Genomic DNA, 22,676 nt, shown 5'->3' with positions numbered 1-22,676 from the left:
GCTGCTATCTGAGTCTGACAGGGATGAGGCTGTTGCTGCTATCTGAGTCTGGGAGGATGAGACTGTTGCTGCTATTTGAGTCTTACAGGGATGAGGATGTTGCTGCTATCTGAGTCTTGGAGGATGAGACTGTTGTTGCTATCTGAGTCTAACAGGGATGAGGATGTTGCTGCTATCTGAGTCTTGGAGGATGAGGCTGTTTCTGCTATGTGAGTCTTGGAGGATGAGGATGTTGCTGCTATCTGAGTCTTGGAGGATGAGGCTGTTGCTGCTATCTGAGTCTTGGAGGATGAGGCTGTTGCTGGTGGAACAGCATTTTTGATGAGGATGTAACGGTGTATTAAACATTCACCCTCCTCCTTCTAAGAGAAACGAATTACCAGTCAATTTACCGCCCTCAGACATAAGCTTTATCATCTTCAAATAAAAGACAGAATAGTTCAATAAGCACAATGAGTGTTTAAACAGGGGGAGATAACACCAGTCGCAAATCCCACTCTGACAAGGGGAAATCGATGGGAAAAAAGTCTTAGACATATTCAAGATTGAATGTCCTACACTTCAGTAGTAATGAAGGACCCCTGTCTTCCCATTTCCTCCCATGCACCAGAAGTCTCACAAGAGTCATTGGAAAGACTGAAGAGGTGGATTACCACCAAAACTAACATAACGTCTAGCAGAAAAGCAATAGAACCCAGGATCATCGCTTTACGTGAAATGGATATATCTGCAGGCGCCGTAGGTTAGCCTATGTTTAACCTCCATTCACATCCAATAAGACTGTCAGCTCTGATCGAGGGCTAGTGCACTGCAGAGCCAAATGAATCAGCCCAAATGCATGCAATTGAAAACCTGTGTTGCCAATAAACCACTGCATATGAATGTCGGAGAGATTTTAAATAGAGGAGCTATGGAATGATTTCATACTGTTACTGTAGTTAATATACACATAATAAACTGTAGGGGAAAGCTGGAAAAGGATTGAGTCGTGATTGTGGAGTGTGTGTGTGTGTGTGTGTGTGTGTGTGTGTGTGTGTGTGTGTGTGTGTGTGTGTGTGTGTGTGTGTGTGTGTGTGTGTGTGTGTGTGTGTGTGTGTGTGTGTGTGTGTGTGTGTGTGTGTGCCTGTGCGTATGTGTGTGCCTGTGCGTATGTGTGTGCATGCGTTAGTGAGTTTTTGAGCGCGTGTGTGTCTGCACGTTAGCAACACTGACATTTTAGTGTTTTTGTCTTCCTTTCCTCTCTAACAGTTCCTCCTACTGTGAGGTCCCTGAGATTTCTCCTGATGCTCTCTCTAATCTTTGTCAATCTGACGAAACAAGTAGACAGGAAACAGGTCATTATCTCCAAGCTTAAGAGGGACAACAAAAAGGTTGAGAAGATTCTGAAAGATGAAAATGTCTTTAGAGAAGTTTGTGTGGAGGAGAGGAAATGAAAGGAGCAGTCAGTGGGTCAGGAAGTATTTAGAGAAATGGAAGATAAGTGTTCCCTTGACATTTCACACCTACACACAAAGAGAGAAAGACAGAGAGACAGAGAGAAAGAGAGAGAGGGAGTAAGAGAGAGAGAGGTTTCTGATGGAAAAGTGGCCCTCCTCTCTCAGAGACATTAAAATGTTATTTTCTTGGCTAAGCAGACACTTTTGTCTAAAGCAACTTCCATGGCTTACATGTTAAACACCTCTTCAATACTGCTGCTGGAAGATTCATTTAAAATAAATGCCTTGCTCAATGCAACCAAGTAATAGTATATCATACCCATGTTGAGAATACAAAACATTTCATTGATTTATATTTCATTCTCTCAGACAAGTTGCTAACAATATCACCTCGGAAACAATGATCTCAAACATAGAGAGAAGATATTCTAAAGATATTTTGAATGAATAGTCTGTGCCACCACAAGGCATTATAAAGATATGAATAGTAAACAATCACATGTAGGTAGAGGATATCAACCTGAAATACAGCTAGGAGTCAATGCACAGGTAGATTTAGGATCTTCATTTGATCACTCTTTTGTTGCTGAGAATTTTCCTGTGTCGCAGGAAATGCAGATGAGCATCATGATGTACAACAATTCACTGAAAACCTGCGCCAACACACTGTTACGCTAACGGTATTCCACTTTTCATGTAGCCTCTTTTTGACCAGCTAATAGCCTAACCACCGATCAAGCAACATTCTGGACTAAACATTCAAATCCTGTTGCTGTGACAATACAGGTGAAATTAAGATCCTACACATGTATAGTCTACAGTTTGACCTTTAAACTTCATTGGCTTCACTAATGTCATTGGGGTCTTTCACAACATATTCACAGGACAACAAATCATATGACGCTCGGTGCATTGGACTGGGAACTGGGGACTCCATGGTATCTTCTTCATTACAGGTCCTACACTGGGCACTGACAATCAGAGAGGCCTGTTCAGAGCTGCACTACTATAGAGCCGACTGTGACTGAAATGACTGCAGCCTCCACGCTGCACACAGCCAAGCCACAGTCACATTTAACCATGGCAGAGCGAGGCACACAGGCCCTAGCTGACTATTAAATTGATTCCTGGACAGTGGTGAAAAAATAAAAGTTAAGATAAAGAAAATTGAAGGAAGAACACAGAGAAAGGAAGTAAGTGAGAGTTGAGAATCAGTAGAAAGAGGGAGGAGGGAGGGTAGTGAGAGTGAAAATGTTTTGCTGAAGTGGTAATCCATGGTGCTGTCTCTCCTGTCTGATGAGAATTAGGGAAGGAGAAAGGGGAAATTAAGAAGGTAAAGTGGTTGTGAATATCTCTCTCTTTATCTCACCATCCATACCACCTCCCACCATACCACCTCCCACCATACCACTCCCAGCATACCACCTCCCACCATACCACTCCCACCATTTCACCTCCCACCATTTCACCTCCCACCATACCACCTCCCACCATACCACCTCCCACCATACCACTCCCACCATTTCACCTCCCACCATACCACCTCCCACCATACCACCTCCCACCATACCACCTCCCACCATTTCATCTCCCACCGTTTGACCTCCCACCGTACCACCTCCCACCGTACCAACTCCCACCGTATCACCTCCCACCATATCACCTCCCACCATACCACCTCCCACCGTTTCACCTCCCACCATTTCACCTCCCACCGTACCACCTCCCACCGTATCACCTCCCACCGTACCACCTCCCACCATATCACCTCCCACCATACCACCTCCCACCATATCACCTCCCACCGTTTCACCTCCCACCGTACTACCTCCCACCGTACCACCTCCCACCATATCACCTCCCACCATACCACCTCCCACCATACCACCTCCCACCGTATCACCTCCCACCGTATCACCTCCCACCGTACCACCTCCCACCGTACCACCTCCCACCGTACCACCTCCCACCGTACCACCTCCCACCGTACCACCTCCCACCGTACCACCTCCCACCATACCACCTCCCACATCACCTCCCACCGTACCACCTCCCACCATACTACCTCCCACCGTATCACCTCCCACCGTACCACCTCCCACCGTACCACCTCCCACCGTATCACCTCCCACCGTATCACCTCCCACCGTACCACCTCCCACCGTATCAACTCCCACCGTACCACCTCCCACCGTATCACCTCCCACCGTACCACCTCCCACCGTACCACCTCCCACCGTACCACCTCCCACCGTATCACCTCCCACCGTACCACCTCCCACCGTACCACCTCCCACCGTACCACATCCCACCGTACCACCTCCCACCGTACCAACTCACACCGTACCACCTCACACCGTACCACCTCCCACCGTACCACCTCCCACCGTTTCACCTCCCACCGTTTCACCTCCCAACGTATCACCTCCCACCGTACCACCTCCCACCGTACCACCTCCCACCGTACCACCTCCCACCGTTTCACCTCCCACCGTTTCACCTCCCACCGTTTCACCTCCCAACGTATCACCTCCCACCGTACCACCTCCCACCGTACCTTCTCCCACCGTATCACCTCCCACCGTACCACCTCCCACCGTATCACCTCCCACCGTACCACCTCACACCGTATCACCTCCCACCATACCACCTCCCACCATATCACCTCCCACCATATCACCTCTCACCATATCACCTCTCACCATATCACCTCCCACCATATCACCTCTCACCATATCACCTCCCACCATACCATGACCCACTAGATTGATAGAGAAATGTAGTTAGCACTTTGTTTCGACCTCCTTTGATGAGTTTCCTGTTTCTTTTTTCCAACCAGACATTGTCAAAGTGTCAGCACTGCGACAGGTAAATTGTCTCTGAGAGATTTCATCAGGGGAACTTACACAAATAATCTTTCTCAAATCCCACACACCTTTATCCCCTTCAACTCAAAGCTAGGGAATCAAAGATGTCTGGGAGGCTTGAATGTATCAACATGACATGGCTATTTCTAGAAGACTAAACAGCTTCCCATTATACATTTTTTTTACCTTAATTTAACTAGGCAAGTCAGTTAAGAACAAATTCTTATTTACAATGACGGCCTAGGAACAGTGGGTTAACTGCCTTGTTCAGGGGCAGAAGGACAGATTTTGACCTTGTCAGCTCAGGGATTCAATCTAGCAACCTTTCAGTTACTGGGCCAACACTCTAACCACTAGGCTACCTGCTGCCCCATAGACCTGAGAGTTATGGCTCCATAGTTAAGACTTACTGTTTCCTTGGCAGGGTTCTGAATTTACAAAGAGGAAATCAGTCTAATGATAGCCACAGGTCAATGACCGGTTCCAACTAATTGGAGATATACCATATCTCAAACCAACTTACTCTTAATTTGCATCCAAATGTTTTATCAGATCCACAAATAAGTTTATTGAAAGGTGTCATTGTGTCAAATAATGTCACAGTCAGACAGACAAAAGAGATAAACAGAAACAGACATGATGAACATGCAGACAACAGCACTTTCTTTGGCGAAAAACACGACCACACAGTGACGTGACAAAGGTGCATTCTTACCTGGAACCAGAGATCCCTCCAGTAGCTGTGACTGGACAAGCCTGAGCAGGGCAACAATGATGAAGGGAGTGGCAGCTGACCATGTGACACGCATGGCGCTCACTGTCCTGGCATCACTAGTGGCCAATCTGTAGGAGACAGAAAAGAGACAGATCAGATTATTGCAGTGTACAACTTTATATTTGGATTATGGAGATTTAAAGACACAATCAGACTATTATCGGATCTGTGAGGAAGAAGTCAGTGCCAGAGAGAACCGATAATAAAAGTCAGGTAGGTCTCCATATAAGATCCTAGGAGTTGCATGACTGTCAGTAAGTGGTTCAAACATTCAGCTCATTCAAATGCTCTAAATGGTCTGACTTGATGACCACAACATCCCTACAATTTATGAGCAGAATCACAGTTTGAGTGTTGAAATACGTGCCAAATTCCTCTCTCCTTCTGAAGTCAATTCAATTTGCTTTATTGGCATGATGTAACAATGTACATATTGCCATCTCTCTCTCTCGCTCTCGCTATATATATCTCTATCTCTATCACATATATTTCTCACAATCTATCTCTCTCCTCTCTCTCACTCTCTCTCTCTCACTCTCTCTCTCTCTCTCACACGCACGCCCGCACGCGCACACACACACACACACACTCGCACACACACACTCGCACACACACACTTGCACACACACACTCGCACACACACACTCGCACACACACACACACACACACACACACACACACACACACACACACACACACACACACACACACACACACACACACACGCACACATGCAGTAACAGACTAATGTGAGACAAAAGAATCTGGCATACTACTGACTGAGAGGCAGCCCAGCCCAGCCTAGTCCCTCCCAGAACAGCCCCTCCCAGAACAGCACCTCCCAGCTCCTCCTAGACCCTCCCAGCCCATCCCAGAACAGCCCCTCCCAGCTCCTCCTAGACCCTCCCAACCCATCCCAGAACAGCCCCTCCCAGCCCCTCCTAGTCCCTCCCAGCCCATCCCAGAACAGCCCCTCCCAGCTCCTCCTAGTCCCTCCCAGCCCATCCCAGAACAGCCCCTCCCAGCTCCTCCTAGTCCCTCCCAACCCATCCCAGAACAGCCCCTCCCAGCTCCTCCTAGATCCTCCCAGCCCATCCCAGAACAGCCCCTCCCAGCTCCTCCTAGTCCCTCCCAGCCCATCCCAGAACAGCCCCTCCCAGCTCCTCCTAGACCCTCCGAGACTGTCCCAGAACAGCCCCTCCCAGCTCCTCCTAGACCCTCCCAGACTGTCCCAGAACAGCCCCTCCCAGCTCCTCCTAGACCCTCCCAGACTGTCCCAGAACAGCCCCTCCCAGCTCCTCCTAGACCCTCCCAGACTGTCCCAGAACAGCCCCTCCCAGCTCCTCCTAGACCCTCCCAGACTGTCCCAGCCCCTAGTCTCATCACCAGAGGACGATGACAGGTCCCATCTGTAGCATGGAAATGAATTAGAGGGTTTTCCTGATAACCATCTGTGGAACAACCTGTTTCCCCTTGTTTGATTACTTTCACCACTGCTCACATTGCTCTGCCTCACTTTCCCTCCCTCCTTCCCACCCTCCCTTCACAGTTGTACTGCCACTCTCCTATCCTTCACTGTCCTGGCTCTACAGCCAGCCCAATCTGCTTGCAGTGCAGAACCATGTGCTTCCCTCATGCAGGATCTGCATCCAGAATGCCAAGACCAAAATCCTCTCACACGGATTCAGTGTGTGCCCTGTGTGAGCAGGATTATGAATGCAGACCCAAGGACTGCATTGACTGTAATGATGGCTACAAGTCTACAACATTAATCATACAAACCGTTCTCTCTCCACAGCAGAGGTAGGCTAACATCACAGTCTGAATAGGTAAAGATTTCTATCAGTTAGCCAAGCCAGTTTCAAACCTCAGAGCGGCTCTCATCTGTTGACCAGTGGGTTATCACTTAAACGCTTTCCTTCGCTGTATTTTATTCCTCCTTCGTCCCAATCATCGCCATTTCTTTCACGTCCACTACCTGCACTGAACGGTTCTGCTATGCTCATTATTGCGTGTATACCTAGACTTTCTCCCCCTTCCTCTCTGTCATTATTTCTCTCTCTCTCTGCCATTCTCTCTTTCTCTCTCTCTCTCTCTCTCTCTCTCTCTCTCTCTCTCTCTCTCTCTCTGTCATTCTCTCTCTCTCTCTGTCATTCTCTCTCTCTCTCTGTCATTCTCTGTCATTCTCTCTCTCTCTCTGTCATTCTCTCTCAGTCATTCTCTCTGTCATTCTCTCTCTCTCTCTCTCTCTCTCTCTCTCTCTCTCTCTCTCTCTCTCTGTCATTCTCTCTCTGTCATTCTCTCTCTCTCTTTCTCTGTCGGTCTCTCTCTCTGGCTGTAATAGGTTTGCTGGAGAATGGAAGGGAACGTGCCGGTTGCTCAAATAGCTTTTTCCTCCAATCTTATCTGTGGGCGCTCTGCTCAGTAAACACTCCTGGGCTTCTTTCTATGCATTCCCCTGCCCAGAATGAGAGGTTCCAGTGAAAGGCCTGTCTGTCTAGCAGATCCCTGCTATGAGGCTATGGGCAGCAGATCCCTGCGATTAGGCTACGAGACTATGAGGCTATGGGGCTATGAGGTTATGGGGCTATGAGTTTATGGGGCTATGAGGCTACGGGGCTATGATGATATGGGGCTATGAGGCTATAGGACTATGGGGCTATGAGGCTATGGGGCTATGGCGCTATGGGACTATGGGGCTATGAGGCTATGGGGCTATGAGGTTATGGGGCTATGAAGCTATAGGGCTATGAGGTTATGGGGCTATGATGCTATGGGGCTATGAGGTTATGGGGCTATGAAGCTATGGGGCTATGAGGTTATGGGGCTATGAAGCTATGGGGCTATGGGCAGCAGCTCCCTGCTATGAGGCAGTGGGGCTATGGGGCTATGAGGCTATGGGGCTATGAGGCTATGGGGCTATGATGCTATGGGGCTATGAGGTTATGGGGCTATGAAGCTATGGGGCTATGGGCAGCAGCTCCCTGCTATGAGGCTATGAGGCTATAAGGCTATGGGGCTATGAGGCTATGGGGCTATGGGGCTTTGAGGCTATGGGACTATGGGGCTATGAGGCTATGGGGCTATGAGGTTATGGGGCTATGAAGCTATGGGGCTATGGGCAGCAGCTCCCTGCTATGAGACTATAAGGCTATGGGCTATGGGGCTATGAGGCTATGGGGCTATGGGGCTTTGAGGCTATGAGGATATGGGGCATTGAGGCTATGGTGCATTGAGGCTATGGGGCTATGAGGCTATGATGTGATGAGGCTATGGGGCTATGATGCTATGATGTGATGAGGCTATGGGGCTATGGGGCGATGGGGCTATGAGGCTATGATGTGATGAGGCTATGGGGCTATGAGGCTTTGAGGCTATGGGGCTATGAGGCTATGGGGCTATGATGTGATGAGGCTATGGGGCTATGAGGCTATGAGGCTATGGGGCTATGGGGCTATGAGGCTATGGGGCTATGAGGCTATGGGGCTATGAGGCTATGGGGCTATGGGGCTATGAGGCTATGGGGCTATGAGGCTATGAGACTATGGGGCTATGAGGCTATGATGTGATGAGGCTATGAGGCTATGGGGCTATGATGCTATGGGGCTATGGGGCTATGGGGCTATGGGGCTATGAGGCTATGAGGCTATGAGGCTATGGGGCTATGGGGCTATGAGGCTATGAGGCTATGGGGCTATGAGGCTATGGGGCTATGGAGCTATGAGGCTATGGGGCTATGGGGCTATGAGGCTATGGGGCTATGGGGCTATGGGGCTATGGGGCTATGAGGCTATGAGGCTATGAGGCTATGGGGCTATGGGGCTATGAGGCTATGAGGCTATGGGGCTATGAGGCTATGGGGCTATGGGGCTATGAGGCTATGGGGCTATGAGGCTATAGGGCTATGAGGCTATGGGGCTATGGGCAGCAGCTCATTCTTACTCAGTGTGTTATCCATACCTTTTATTCGTCCAGGGTCACAGCAGACCTATAGAATTATGTACTGTGTTCGTTAAAATTTGCATGCGGTGATGACAAACGCTCAATGTCCTGGCTAATTGGTTGGAGATAAAGAGTTGGGTCTGGTGAGAGAGTGAGACAGTGGGGTTTCTATCTCTCCTTTGGAAGAGGGCTCTCAGCTCTATACCTGCCTGCCCCCTGTCCAATGTTGGAGGACCAGAAGAAGAGATTACATTTTTCTTGATAACTCTGTCAGATAAGGGTCGCATCATCCTTTCCCAGGCAAACTGATAAATACCTAATTACTAGTCAGGAGATGTGGCTGACAAGGGCCAAAGGGGTCCTGGTGAGGGAGACTGGGACATGTTAGAACCAAGATGACTTCCTAACCCCACCAAGCAGCCATGGAGAGCCCAGTCCACTGAACCCAGTAACACAACTCATTACTCCGTCCATTCCACTTGATTAATGAACAGACCGATTTAAGATACAAGAAGATATATTTGAGGCCTACTCTCCTGAAACCTTAAACACATATGCAAAGATGCACCACAACCGAATCAATCAATGCCCATGCAAGCTCGGCCAAAAGAGGCAAATACAGTGTAAATAAAGGACTTGAATGTACAACCAGTTAACGACCAAATAGAAGAGCATGTGCTATTTGATTGGCCTTTCACAAGGCTTGTTTCACTGGCTGTCTCTGCTGTCACCGCGGATTGTGGTCAGTGAGGAATAAAAGAGCCTTATTGTCTCCTCTCTCTATCTGTCTCAATGGCACTCAATGGATTGATGGAGTTCAATGAATCAGTCAGTGAGAAGGAGCGGTACTGCTGGCTCAGTGGTCATCTCTCACACCCTCCCCCTATCAGAGAGGGGGGACTATCAGCAGAACACACGTGAAGTCGTTAAAAAGCTTTGGTCCTCCTCTTTGTCTTATAGCCCTCACACATCAAGAGACTGCAGCTCATATTCAGATGCACCTGATGAGTCTATATGGAGGAGAATATGCACACACACACACACACTCATAATTGAACTGAAACTCAAATGGATAGGTTACCTCATACACATTTGTCTTTGGACAAACCCATGAACTTGGCCCTATGCAGCTCAAGCGAAGGGGTTAGTGTGTTAAAAAGGAGGATTAGCAGGTGACCTGAGGGGAAACTTGTCAGTAGCCTTTGAGAATAAAATGAACTTCACGTTACCTCTGACGGCACTCTCTATCCCTAACTGCTTCATCTACTTCCCTTTCATCTTCCTCCATTCCTCTGCTTCTGGAGATTCACACAACTTTACTTTCAGCATACACAAACGAGGGGGAGAGAGGGTGAGAGAGAGAAGAAGAAAACAGAAAGGACAAAGGAGAGGAGAGAGAAAAGTGGAGTACAAAAGCATTTGTTTAGAATAACCTGCAATAATAACCTTCTCTAAAAGAAAACAGCATCAGAATAACCTTAAAAATTCACCTTTATGATACAAATGCAGCTCACAGAATAATTTCATTTGCAAAGTAGAACAAACAGAGAGAGAAGAGCGTTTCTCTTCTCCAGTCCTCCCCCTCTTTTGTTTTGTATTCACCTGGGTGGAGAGCGTTAGGGGGTTGGACGGGCAATTAGACTGGGCCACATTCTCAGTTTGAAGACTATTCTATTCACATTTCAATGACTAAAGAGATATTTTGCATAGTATTTCAATAGCACATCTTCTTATACGCCCTCCTCTCCTCTCCTCTCCTCTCCCCTCCTCTCCTCTCCTGTCCTCTCTTCTCTTCTCTTCTCTTCTCTACTCTTCTCTTCTCTTCTCTTCTCCTCTCCTCTCCTCTGCTCTCCTCTCCCCTCCATCTCCCCTGCTCTTCTCTCCTTTCCTCTCCTCTCCTCTCCTCTCCTCTCCTCTCCTCTCCTCTCCTCTCCTCTCCTCTCCTCTCCTCTCCTCTCCTCTCCCCTCTCCTCTCTTTCTCCTCTCCTCATCTCATCACCTTATTCTTCTCTCCCTCCCTAAAGAACACACCTGGAATGGGGCCCAAGTCCTAAACACCTGCACCTTCTTTCTCGTTGTCTGCAGAGGAATTTATTAAACAACCGTTTTGATAGTATTTGAGAATCTGTTTATTAGGCAAATATTTTTGTAAATGTGTGAACATATTCATACATCATTCACCTGTACCACTTTTTCACTGTAAATAAACTGGACAGTATTTTGCACGTGAACATGCTGCCTCCTGCTACTTCAGCCCCAAAAGCTGCTCCAATATCAGCTCATTACGACAAACTGCCTCTAGCTTGTTCTATCAGCTTGTTCTGATATTCCTAATATCCAAACACCAGAGGCAATAAGCATTGGCTGTCTACGCAATTCAAGTTCATCATATAAAATAAATAGAATTTCCATACTATGACTATTAATGTAAGCTTTGCCCCTATCTCCAACGTGAAGTACCATGCAGTTACACTTAAGTCATTTAGCAGACTCTCTTACCCAGAGCAATTATGGTTAATAAGTGCCCTCCTCAAGGGAACATTGACAGGTTTTTCACCTAGACGGCTCAGGATTTGAACCAGTGACCTTTCAGTTACTGGCCAAATGCTCTTATCCGCTAGGCTACCTGCCGCCCTTTGGTTAATTACTTGTAGCCAGTACAAACGGGTGGCTCCAGAGCCAGTCCACAGGGATCAACCAGAGACGAGGGGTAGTTAAAGAGGGTAGTTAGAGTGGGGTAGTTAGAGGGGTAGTTAGAGAGGGGTAGTTAGTGTGGGGTAGTTAGAAGCGGGCATTTAGAGAGGGCTAGTTAGAGGGTGGAAGTTAGAGAGGGGAAGTTAGAGTGGGGTAGTTAGAGAGGGGTAGTTAGAGTGGGGTAGTGAGAGTGGGGTAGTTAGAGGGGGGCAGTTAGAGTGGGGGAGTTAGAGTGGGGTAGTTAGAAGCGGGCAGTTAGAGGGGGCTAGTTAGAGAGGGGAAGTTAGAGAGGGGAAGTTAGAGAGCGATGGTTAGAGAGGAGTAGTTAGAGAGGGGAAGTTAGAGAGTGATGGTTAGAGAGGAGTAGTTAGAGATGGGTAGTTAGAGAGGGATGTTATAGAGGAGTAGTAGTTAGAGAGGGGTAGTTATAGAGGGATGGTTAGAGCAGGGTAGTGAGATTTGATGAATCATCAGCTTCACCTCACTGGTGTAGCAAATTCATTCATCTCATGCACATAACCATTAAATAAACGATGTTGTTGGGTCTAGGAGCATTATGAGAAGAAATAAAACATATTTTCCATTGGGCCAGTGCACTGGTCATATTACAATAAGGGGGGGGGGGGGCAGTGGTTTGAATGGGTTTGGAGATGGTGAAGGATTAAGGGAGGAAGAGACAGTGGGTGGATGAATAGGATAGACGTGGACAAATCTACTTAAGTGCGTTTCCTAGCATTGTGCTGTGTCAATGTCACATTTGTTGATGGATGTCCCCTCAGGCTCTCTTGCCCTAGTTGTGTTCTCTTAATGTTGCCATGCATACTCCCCCATCGTAAAAACGCCAAGGCTGGATTCAACTTCTCACGTTTACAGTACATTATTCCCCACACTTCATTACAATAAAAGGACGACCTGCCTGTAAAGTGATTGGTGGGGAGGGGGATGATGGTAAGGCGGCTGAACTGTCCTTCCCCCTTAGTTTAGATCACCTCTCCCGCGCCTTCTCCCGGCCGCTCCATTAGTCATTCTGTAGTCACAGGCTGTCCTGTATGCTTGTGGGGCTACTGCTACTGCTGGTTATACTGCTGCTGCTACTGTTTCTTCTACTGCTGCTGCTACTGTTTCTTCTTCTGCTGCTGCTACTGTTTCTACTACTGCTGCTGCTACTGTTTCTTCTTCTGCTGCTACTGTTTCTACTACTGCTGCTGATACTGTTTCTTCTACTGCTGCTGCTACTGTTTCTTCTTCTGCTGCTACTGTTTCTACTACTGCTGCTGCTACTGTTTCTACTACTGCTGCTGCTACTGTTTCTACTACTGCTGCTGCTACTGTTTCTTCTTCTGCTGCTACTGTTTCTACTACTGCTGCTGCTACTGTTTCTTCTTCTGCTGCTACTGTTTCTACTACTGCTGCTGATACTGTTTCTTCTTCTGCTGCTACTGTTTCTTCTTCTGCTGCTGCTACTGTTTCTTCTACTGCTGCTGATACTGTTTCTTCTTCTGCTGCTACTGTTTCTACTACTGCTGCTGCTACTGTTTCTACTACTGCTGCTGCTACTGTTTCTACTACTGCTGCTGCTACTGTTTCTTCTTCTGCTGGTGCTACTGTTTCTTCTTCTGCTGCTGCTACTGTTTCTACTACTGCTGCTGATACTGTTTCTTCTACTGCTGCTGCTACTGTTTCTTCTACTGCTGGTGCTACTGTTTCTTCTACTGCTGCTGCTACTGTTTCTTCTTCTGCTGCTACTGTTTCTACTACTGCTGCTGATACTGTTTCTTCTACTGCTGCTTCTACTGTTTCTACTACTGCTGCTGCTACTGTTTCTTCTACTGCTGCTGATACTGTTTCTTCTTCTGCTGCTACTGTTTCTACTACTGCTGCTGATACTGTTTCTTCTACTGCTGCTTCTACTGTTTCTACTACTGCTGCTGCTACTGTTTCTACTACTGCTGCTGATACTGTTTCTTCTACTGCTGCTTCTACTGTTTCTACTACTGCTGCTGGTGCTACTGTTTCTTCTACTGCTGCTGGTGCTACTGTTTCTTATTCTGCTGCTGCTACTGTTTCTACTACTGCTGTTGATACAGTTTCTTCTACTGCTGCTGATACTGTTTCTTCTACTGCTGCTGCTACTGTTTCTTCTACTGCTGCTGATACTGTTTCTTCTTCTGCTGCTGATACTGTTTCTTCTACTGCTGCTTCTACTGTTTCTACTACTGCTGCTGCTACTGTTTCTTCTACTGCTGCTGGTGCTACTGTTTCTTATTCTGCTGCTGCTACTGTTTCTACTACTGTTGTTGATACAGTTTCTTCTACTGCTGCTGGTGCTACTGTTTCTTCTACTGCTGCTGCTACTGTTTCTTCTTCTGCTGCTGCTACCATTTCTTCTACTGCTGCTGCTGCTACTGTTTCTTCTACTGCTGCTGCTACTGTTTCTACTACTGCTGCTGATACAGTTTCTTCTACTGCTGCTGGTGCTACTGTTTCTTCTTCTGCTGGTGCTACAGTTTCTTCTACTGTTGCTGCTACTGTTTCTTCTACTGCTGCTGCTACTGTTTCTTTTACTGCTGCTGCTACTGTTTCTTCTGCTGCTGCTTCTACTGTTTCTTCTGCTGCTGGTGCTACCGTTTCTTCTACTGCTGCTGCTACTGTTTCTTCTACTGCTGCTGCTACTGTTTCTTCTGCTGCTGCTGGTGCTACTGTTTCTTCTACTGCTGCTGCTACTGTTTCTTCTGCTGCTGCTGGTGCTACTGTTTCTTCTACTGCTGCTGCTACTGTTTCTTCTGCTGCTGGTGCTACTGTTTCTTCTACTGCTGGTGCTACCGTTTCTTCTACTGCTGCTGCTACTGTTTATTCTACTGCTGCTGCTACTGTTTCTTCTGCTGCTGGTGCTACTGTTTCTTCTACTGCTGCTGATACTGTTTCTTCTGCTGCTGGTGCTACTGTTTCTTCTACTGCTGCTGATACTGTTTCTTCTACTGCTGCTGCTACTGTTTCTTCTACTGCTGCTGCTACTGTTTCTTCTGCTGCTGGTGCTACTGTTTCTTCTACTGCTGGTGCTACCGTTTCTTCTACTGCTGCTGCTACTGTTTATTCTACTGCTGCTGCTACTGTTTCTTCTGCTGCTGGTGCTACTGTTTCTACTACTGCTGCTGGTTGTACTGTTTCTTCTACTGCTGCTGGTGCTACTGTTTCTTCTGCTGCTGCTGCTACTGTTTCTTCTACTGCTGCTGCTACTGTTTCTTCTACTGCTGCTGATACTGTTTCTTCTTCTGCTCCTGCTACTGTTTATTCTACTGCTGCTGCTACTGTTTCTTCTGATGCTGGTGCTACTGTTTCTTCTACTGCTGCTGCTACTGTTTCTTCTACTGCTGCTGCTACTGTTTCTTCTACTGCTGCTGATACTGTTTATTCTACTGCTGCTGCTACTGTTTCTTCTGCTGCTGGTGCTACTGTTTCTTCTACTGCTGCTGCCACTGTTTCTTCTGCTGCTACTGTTTCTTCTGCTGCTACTGTTTCTTCTGCTGCTGGTGCTACTGTTTCTTCTTCTGCTGCTGCTACTGTTTCTTCTACTGCTGCTGCTACTGTTTGTTCTACTGCTGCTGCTACTGTTTCTTCTACTGCTGCTGCTACTGTTTCTTCTACTGCTGCTGCTACTGTTTCTTCTACTGTGCTACTGTGCTACTGTTTCTTCTGCTGCTACTGTTTCTTCTGCTGCTGGTGCTACTGTTTCTTCTGCTGCTACTGTTTCTTCTGCTGCTGGTGCTACTGTTTCTTCTGCTGCTGCTGCTACTGTTTCTTCTGCTGCTACTGTTTCTTCTACTGCTGCTGCTACTGTTTCTTCTGCTGCTACTGTTTCTTCTGCTGCTGCTGCTACTGTTTCTTCTGCTGCTGGTGCTACTGTTTCTTCTACTGCTGCTGCTACTGTTTGTTCTACTGCTGCTGGTGCTACAGTTTCTTCTACTGCTGGTGCTACAGTTTCTTCTTCTGCTGCTGCTACTGTTTCTTCTACTGTTCCTGGTGCTACTAGGGATTCATATTTTCCTGAAAATTGACCAAGTTTCAATACTGGGAATAATTCATATTTATCTCGAGAATCCCTGGAAATATTGGAAGTTGGAAGTGACCAATTAATACGTTTGACACCAAGATATGGTCACTATGTCAGGGTTCTCCCAAAATAAGATTGTCGTTGCGCCACATCGCAGGCTTGTCTGTGACACCATGTAAATATTTCACAGCAAGTAATGTAAAGATTGAGTAACATTCATCAGCAATGACATTGTTTTGAATTGCGAAACAGGCCATTCATAAATTCCGGGCGTGATAATGTTCCTCAATTAATTCAGCGCATTTATTTTCAGCAGCAGCCTATCTCGACAGAGAGCGCACTTAGGACGACACACCACGAGTATACTGTAGCATTGTCGAATCATACACATTTTGTAACGGCAGTCAAACAAAAGTAAAATTACCAAAGTTGCGAAGCTTACTACGATAGATAACCTCCAACGAATAACATAATATATTCTATTTAGCGAAATCGAGTTGATGATTATACAGATAACAGATCAGCTCATGAATAACAGGGAGATTAATACAGGAAATTGTTTAAATATCAAGATATCTTAACAGGTGTTGTGCCGAACATGTCCCCCCTTCGCGTTCTTCATTGTTGAGACTTGCTTGCTAGTTGAGATTTCTGCTCTTCATTCTATTGTCAGTTTAGCCTAAATTTCACCAATCCTAGTAGCAGAAAGCATATTTGTTTGCAGTTTTCAGTTTGGCTATTTGTTTCAACTGTATGTGGCGGTTCTAGCTTGTATGGCGCCCTAGGCGAACCCCCCACTTCAGCGTCCTGGGCGAACCCCCCACTTCAGCGCCCTGGGCGAACCCCCCACTTCAGCGCCCTGGGCGGCTGCCCATGTCGCCCGTACCTAAATCTGCTTCTGATTTGTATTAGTCTATAAATAAATCTCTTTGCCAAAATTCGTCATCTCTCCCATGTCTGATTCGACTCGAATTTTTGAAAGTGTAAGTATAATAATTCAGCCATAGTTGTTCTGAAATGTTTATTGCTTGCCAACATTTTACTCCCTCTATGTTCAATATAACACACATACATTAATTATTAATTTCGGTTGCCTATCCTGACGGGAAGTTTGTTCTTTAGAAAGTATTTGACTCTGATGTATGCCACAGAAAGTATTTGAATCTAGCCGCAAATTAAGGAAATTAGAAGGGGGGGGGGGGGGGTTCTGGCAGGGGGGAGATTTTCGACACAATACAGGAACCCACTCCATATCTACTCTCATACCGTGTGTTGATCACACATTCTCTACCGAAGCTCTCATATGGGCAGCAATACGAGACAGCGCAGAGAAGAGGGGGAAATGTTCTAGGGGTATTTTGAAATGCATAGGCGAGTCATGCTTTGATAACGCAACCTATGGGTTATAGAATAAAGCTATGAATTTTCATGCAATTTTGGGTTTCAGTGGGATTGGGACGATAAGAAAATAGCATCAGCTCTATTTAAGGCTATATAAAGCTACTATGTGAGTCAATAAATAAATAATACACTTGATTTATTTATTTATTCACCTTATTGAGGATGAATGTGTTTGTTTTTTATGACTGTGCTTTTATTTCTGCTTGCATTTTGTATTTATATTTTGATGTATGTATTTTATGTAATTTATGTAATTCAGGGCTCATCTGTAAAAGAGGCCTTGGTCTCAGTATGACTCCCTGACAAAAATATAGATATATCTTTTTTTTACTGAGGCTACATTATTGCATGCTAAATATTTCTGATCAGTGACAGATAAGCAAACGAACAAATGAGCTATCACTTCCACCTGTCCAGCCAGAGATCATTAACCAAATATACAGGCAGAGATTCAGTGAAACAAAATCATCTTGATTGATTATCAGACAAATCACAGGCTTTTGGTCAGAGTAGGACAGGCTACTATGCAGGTGAAGAGCAAACATGCTTGTACAACATGCTTGCAAAATGTTCTGAGCAGCTAATAAGGTGCATTCGGAAAAGTATTCAGACCCCTTGACTTTTTACACATTTTGTTATGTTACAGGCTTATTCTAAGATGTATTACATTGACGAGGGAAAACAAAAAATCTACATACAATACCCCATAATGACAAAGCAAAAACGGTTTATTTTTGCAGATGAATAGAAGAAAAAAATGAAATATCCTTTACATAAGTATTCAGTCCCTTTACTCAGTACTTTGTTGAAGCACCTTTGGCAGCGATTACAGCCTCGAGTCTTCTTGGGTATGATGCTACAAGCTTGGCTCACCTGTATTTGGGGAGTTTCTCCCATTCTTCTCTGCAGATCCTCTCAAGCTCTGTCAGTTTGGATGGGGAGCATCACTGTACAGCTATTTTCAGGACTCTCCAGAGATGTTCAAACGGGTTCAAGTTTGGGCTTTGGCTGGGGCACTCATGGGCATTCAGAGAGTTATCCTGAAGCCACTCCTGCATAGTCTTGGCTGTGGGCTGTGGGCTTAGGGTCGTTGTCTTGTTGGAAGATGAACCTTCACTTCCGTCTGAGGTGTAGAGCGCTCTGGAGCAGGTTTTCATCAAGGATCTCACTGTACTTTGCTCTGTTCATCTTTCCCTCGATCCTGACTAGTCTCCCAGTCTCTACCGCTGAAAAACATCTCCACAGCATGATGCTGCCACCACAATGCTTCACTGTAGGGATGGTGCCACGTTTCCTCCAGACGTGACGCTTGGTATTCAGGCCAAGAAGTTCAATCTTGGTTTCATCAGACCAGAGAATCTTGCTTCTCATGGTCTGAGAGTCCTTTGGGTGCCTTTTGTCAAACTCTGAGTGGGCTGTCGTGCCTTTTACTGAGGAGTGGCTTCTGCCTGGCCACTATACCATAAAGTCTTGATTGGTGGAGTGCTGCAGAGATGGTTGTCCTTCTGGAAGGATCTCCCATCTCCACAGAGGAACTCTGGATCTCTGTCAGAGTGACCATCAGGTTCTTGGTCACCTTCCTGACCAAGGCCCTTCTCCCCCGATTGCTCAGTTTGGCCGGGCGATCAACTCTAGGAATAGTCTTGGTGGTTCCAAACTTCGTCCATTTAAGAATGATGGAGGCTACTGTGTTCTTGGGGACCTTCAATGCTGCAGAAATGTTTTGGTACCCTTCCCCATATCTGTGCCTCAACAAAATCCTGTCTCGGAGCTCTACGGACAATTCCTTCGACCACATGGCTTGGTTTTTGCTCTGACATGCACTGTCAACCGTGGGACCTTATATAGACAGGTGTGTACCTTTCCAAATCATGCCCAATCAATTGAATTTACCACAGGTGGACTCCAATCAAGTTGTAGAAACATCTCAAGGATGATCAGTGGAAACAGGATGCACCTGAGCTCAATTTTGAGTCTCATAGCAAAGGGTCTGAAAACTTATGTAAATAATGTATTTCTGTTTTTTATTTTTAATACATTTGCAAACATTTCTAAAAACCTGTTTTCACTTTGTCATTAACGGACATTGTGTGTAGATTGTCTCCCTCATCAATGTATTTGATCAATTTTAGAATAAGGCTGTAATGTAACAAAATGTGGAAAAAGTCACTCTATATAAGTAAACTAGAATAAAGATGATCATTAGCACTCACCTCAACTTAGCTAACATTTCCCCAGGCTAATTGTTACCAAATATCCAAACTGAGATTCAGTGAAAACAAAAATCTGATATTGATTGATTTATCTAGACGAGTGCCCCACGCAAAATAGCGCAATGGCGCTGTCCCAATCAAAGCAGTGCTGAAATGATAGGCTAATCTAGGTAACCATACACGACTATAGCTTTAAATTAGTATAAATGTTGGATATGACTTTGAGAGTTTCAGTATAACCTCTCTTGGGTAGGGGGCAGTATTTTCACGTCCGGACGAAAAACGTACCCAGATTAAACGGCCTACTACTCGGGCCCAGGAACTAGAATATGCATATTCTAGTTTGAATGATATCTGTGAGTATAACAGAACTCATATGGCAGGCAAAAACCTGAGAAAAATCTAACCAGGAAGTGGGAAATCTGGTGCTTGTAGTCCTTTCAAGTCATTGCCTATCGAACACACAGTGACTTAGGGTTCATTTCGCACTTCCTAAGGCTTCCACTAGATGTCAACAGTCTTTAGAAAGTTGTTTGAGGCGTCTATGGTGAACAGAGAGCGAACAGAGGAAGTTGGAAGTTGTTGACTCAGGAAAGCACATGAGTTCATTGGTGCGCATTCACGTGAGGGGTAGCTGTGTTCCAAAATGTTTTTCAAGACACTGCAATCGTCCGGTTGGAATATTATTGAAGTTCTAAGTTAAAAAGGCCCTAAAGATTGATGCTATACAACGTTTGACATGTTTGAACGAACGTAAATATAACTTCTTTTGACTTTTCGTCGTGACATTTTGGCCGCGCTTCCTACACTTGGAGTAGCTTACCGAACGCGCAAACAACAAGGAGCTATTTGGACATAAATTATGGATTTTATCGAACAAAACAACATTTATTGTGGACCTGGGATTCCTGGGAGTGCATTCTGATGAAGATCATCAAAGGTAAGTGAATATTTCTAATGCTATTTATGATTTTAGATGACTCCAAAATGGCGGGTATCTGTATTGCTTGATGTCTTTTTCTGAGCCCAGTACTCAGATTATTGCAAAGTGTGCTTTCCCCGTGAAGCTTTTTTTAAATCTGTCACAGCGATTGCATAAAGGAGATGTTCATCTATAATTCTTTGAATAACAGTTTAATATTTTATCAACATTTATGATGAGCATTTTTGTAAATTGTTGTGCTGATTCACCGGCAGTATTGGAGGCAATGTAAAATGCTGTTTTTGGATATAAATATGAACTTGATCGAACAAAAAATGCATGTATTGTGTAACATGATGTCCTAGGAGTGTCATCTGATGAAGATCGTCAAAGGTTAGTGCATAATTTTAGCTGGTTTTCGGGTTTTTGTGACGCCTGTCCTTGCTAGGAAAATGGCTGTGTGGTTTTTCTTGTGTTGGAACTGTCCTAACATAATCTAACTTTATGCTTTCGCCGTAAAGCCTTTTTGAAATCGGACAATGTGGTTACATTAAGGAGACGTGTATCTTTAAAATGGTGTAAAATAGTCGTATGTTTGAGAACTTTGAATTATGACATTTTGTGGTTTTGAATTTGGCGGTCTGATTTTTCACTGGCTGTTGAATAGCGTGTACCGTGGGTGGGACGTTAGCGTCCCACCTCCCCAAGAGAGGTTAAGCAAGAATTCTATTCAAATCAAATCAAATTTTATTTGTCACATGCTCCAAATACAGTGAAATGCTTACTTGCAAGCCCTTAACCAACAATGTCGTTTTAAAAAAATATAAACAAATTAAATAAAATAAAAATACGATTTTGATACATGCGTTCAGTTGCATTACCCTACTTTATTCCAATATTTTCATAATTCAGTTGATCATAACTAAGGTGAGTTTTCCTCTCTCTGCGCTTTTTCTAGGCCCAATGGATGTTTCCTCGTATCCTCACTCTTCTGCCGCCCACCTTGGCCGTGTTGTTCTCAACACCAGTTTATCCTCTCTGGGCTAGGCGGGACGAATTCGTCCCACCTACGTAGCAGCCACTTGCAGCCTGTGGCGCGGTTTTCAAAACCTTAAAAATCCTATTACTTCAATTTCTCAAACATATGACTATTTTACAGCTATTTAAAGACAAGACTCTCGTTAATCTAACCACACTGTCCGATTTCAAAAAGGCTTTACAACGAAAGCAAAACATTAGATTATGTCAGCAGAGTACCAAGCCAGAAATAATCAGACACCCATTTTTCAAGCCAGCATATAATGTCACCAAAACCCAGAAGACAGCTAAACTTCCGGGGAATTCGCTAACATTTTACTAAATTACTCACGATAAACGTTCACAAAAAGCATAACAATTATTTTAAGAATTATAGATACAGACCTCCTCTATGCACTCGATATGTCCGATTTTAAAATAGCTTTTTGGTGAAAGCACATTTTGCAATATTCTAAGTACATAGCCCAGGCATCACGGGCTCGCTATTTAGACACCCGGCAAGTTTAGCACTCACCATAATCATATTTACTATTATAAAAGTTTGATTACCTTTTGTTGTCTTCGTCAGAATGCACACCCAGGACTGCTACTTCAATAACAAATGTTGGTTTGGTCCAAAATAATCCATCGTTATATCCGAATAGCGGCGTTTTGTTCATGCGTTCCAGACACTATCCGAAATAGTAAAGAAGTGTCGACTGCATAGCGCAATTCGTGACAATAAAATTCTAAATATTCCATTACCGTACTTCGAAGCATGTCAACCGCTGTTTAAAATCAATTTTTACGCCATTTTTCTCGTAGAAAAGCGATAATATTCCGACAGGGAATCTCCTTTTCGGCAAACAGAGGAAAAAATCACAAAGGCGGGGGCGGTCGGGTCATGCGCATAAGCCCAGAGTCCCTTGATCGGCCACTTGAGAAAGGCGATAATGTGTTTCAGCCTGGGGCTGGAATGACGACATTCTGTTTTTTCCCGGGCTCTGAGCGCCTATGGACGACGTGGGAAGTGTCACGTTAGAGCAGAGATCCTTAGTAAATGATAGAGATGGAAAAGAAGTTCAAGAAATGGTCAGACAGGCCACTTCCTGTAAAGGAATCTCTCAGGTTTTGACCTGCCATTTGAGTTCTGTTATACTCACAGACACCATTCAAACAGTTTTAGAAACTTTAGGGTGTTTTCTATCCATATGTAATAAGTATATGCATATTCTAGTTACTGGGTAGGAGTGGTAACCAGATTAAATCGGGTATGTTTTTTATCCAGCCGTGTCAATACTGCCCCCTAGCCCTAACAGGTTAAATCAATATAGCCTATGGTGTCGGGTTTGGGCTCA

The 22,676-nt window shown here is 45.3% G+C and overlaps 1 protein-coding gene across 1 annotated transcript in view; it reads right to left on the bottom strand.

Moving 5' to 3' along the window:
• robo1 (roundabout, axon guidance receptor, homolog 1 (Drosophila)) overlaps positions 1 to 22,676 on the bottom strand; it is a 664,161-nt gene that overhangs the window by 598,115 nt on the left and 43,370 nt on the right. The window contains exon 2 of the mRNA XM_082966738.1: positions 5,019 to 5,146. Within this exon, the coding sequence (XP_082822864.1) occupies positions 5,019 to 5,112 (94 nt within the window). The 5' untranslated portion in view covers positions 5,113 to 5,146. The remainder of the gene's footprint in view (positions 1 to 5,018; positions 5,147 to 22,676) is intronic.

The sequence above is a fragment of the Salmo salar genome, chromosome 20, assembly GCF_965601325.2.
Source record: "Salmo salar chromosome 20, fSalSal1, whole genome shotgun sequence".
NCBI classification, from domain to species: Eukaryota; Metazoa; Chordata; class Actinopteri; order Salmoniformes; family Salmonidae; genus Salmo; species Salmo salar.
The sequence above is the reverse complement of the archived record's forward strand: the minus strand, read 5'-3'. Positions and strand labels throughout refer to the sequence as shown.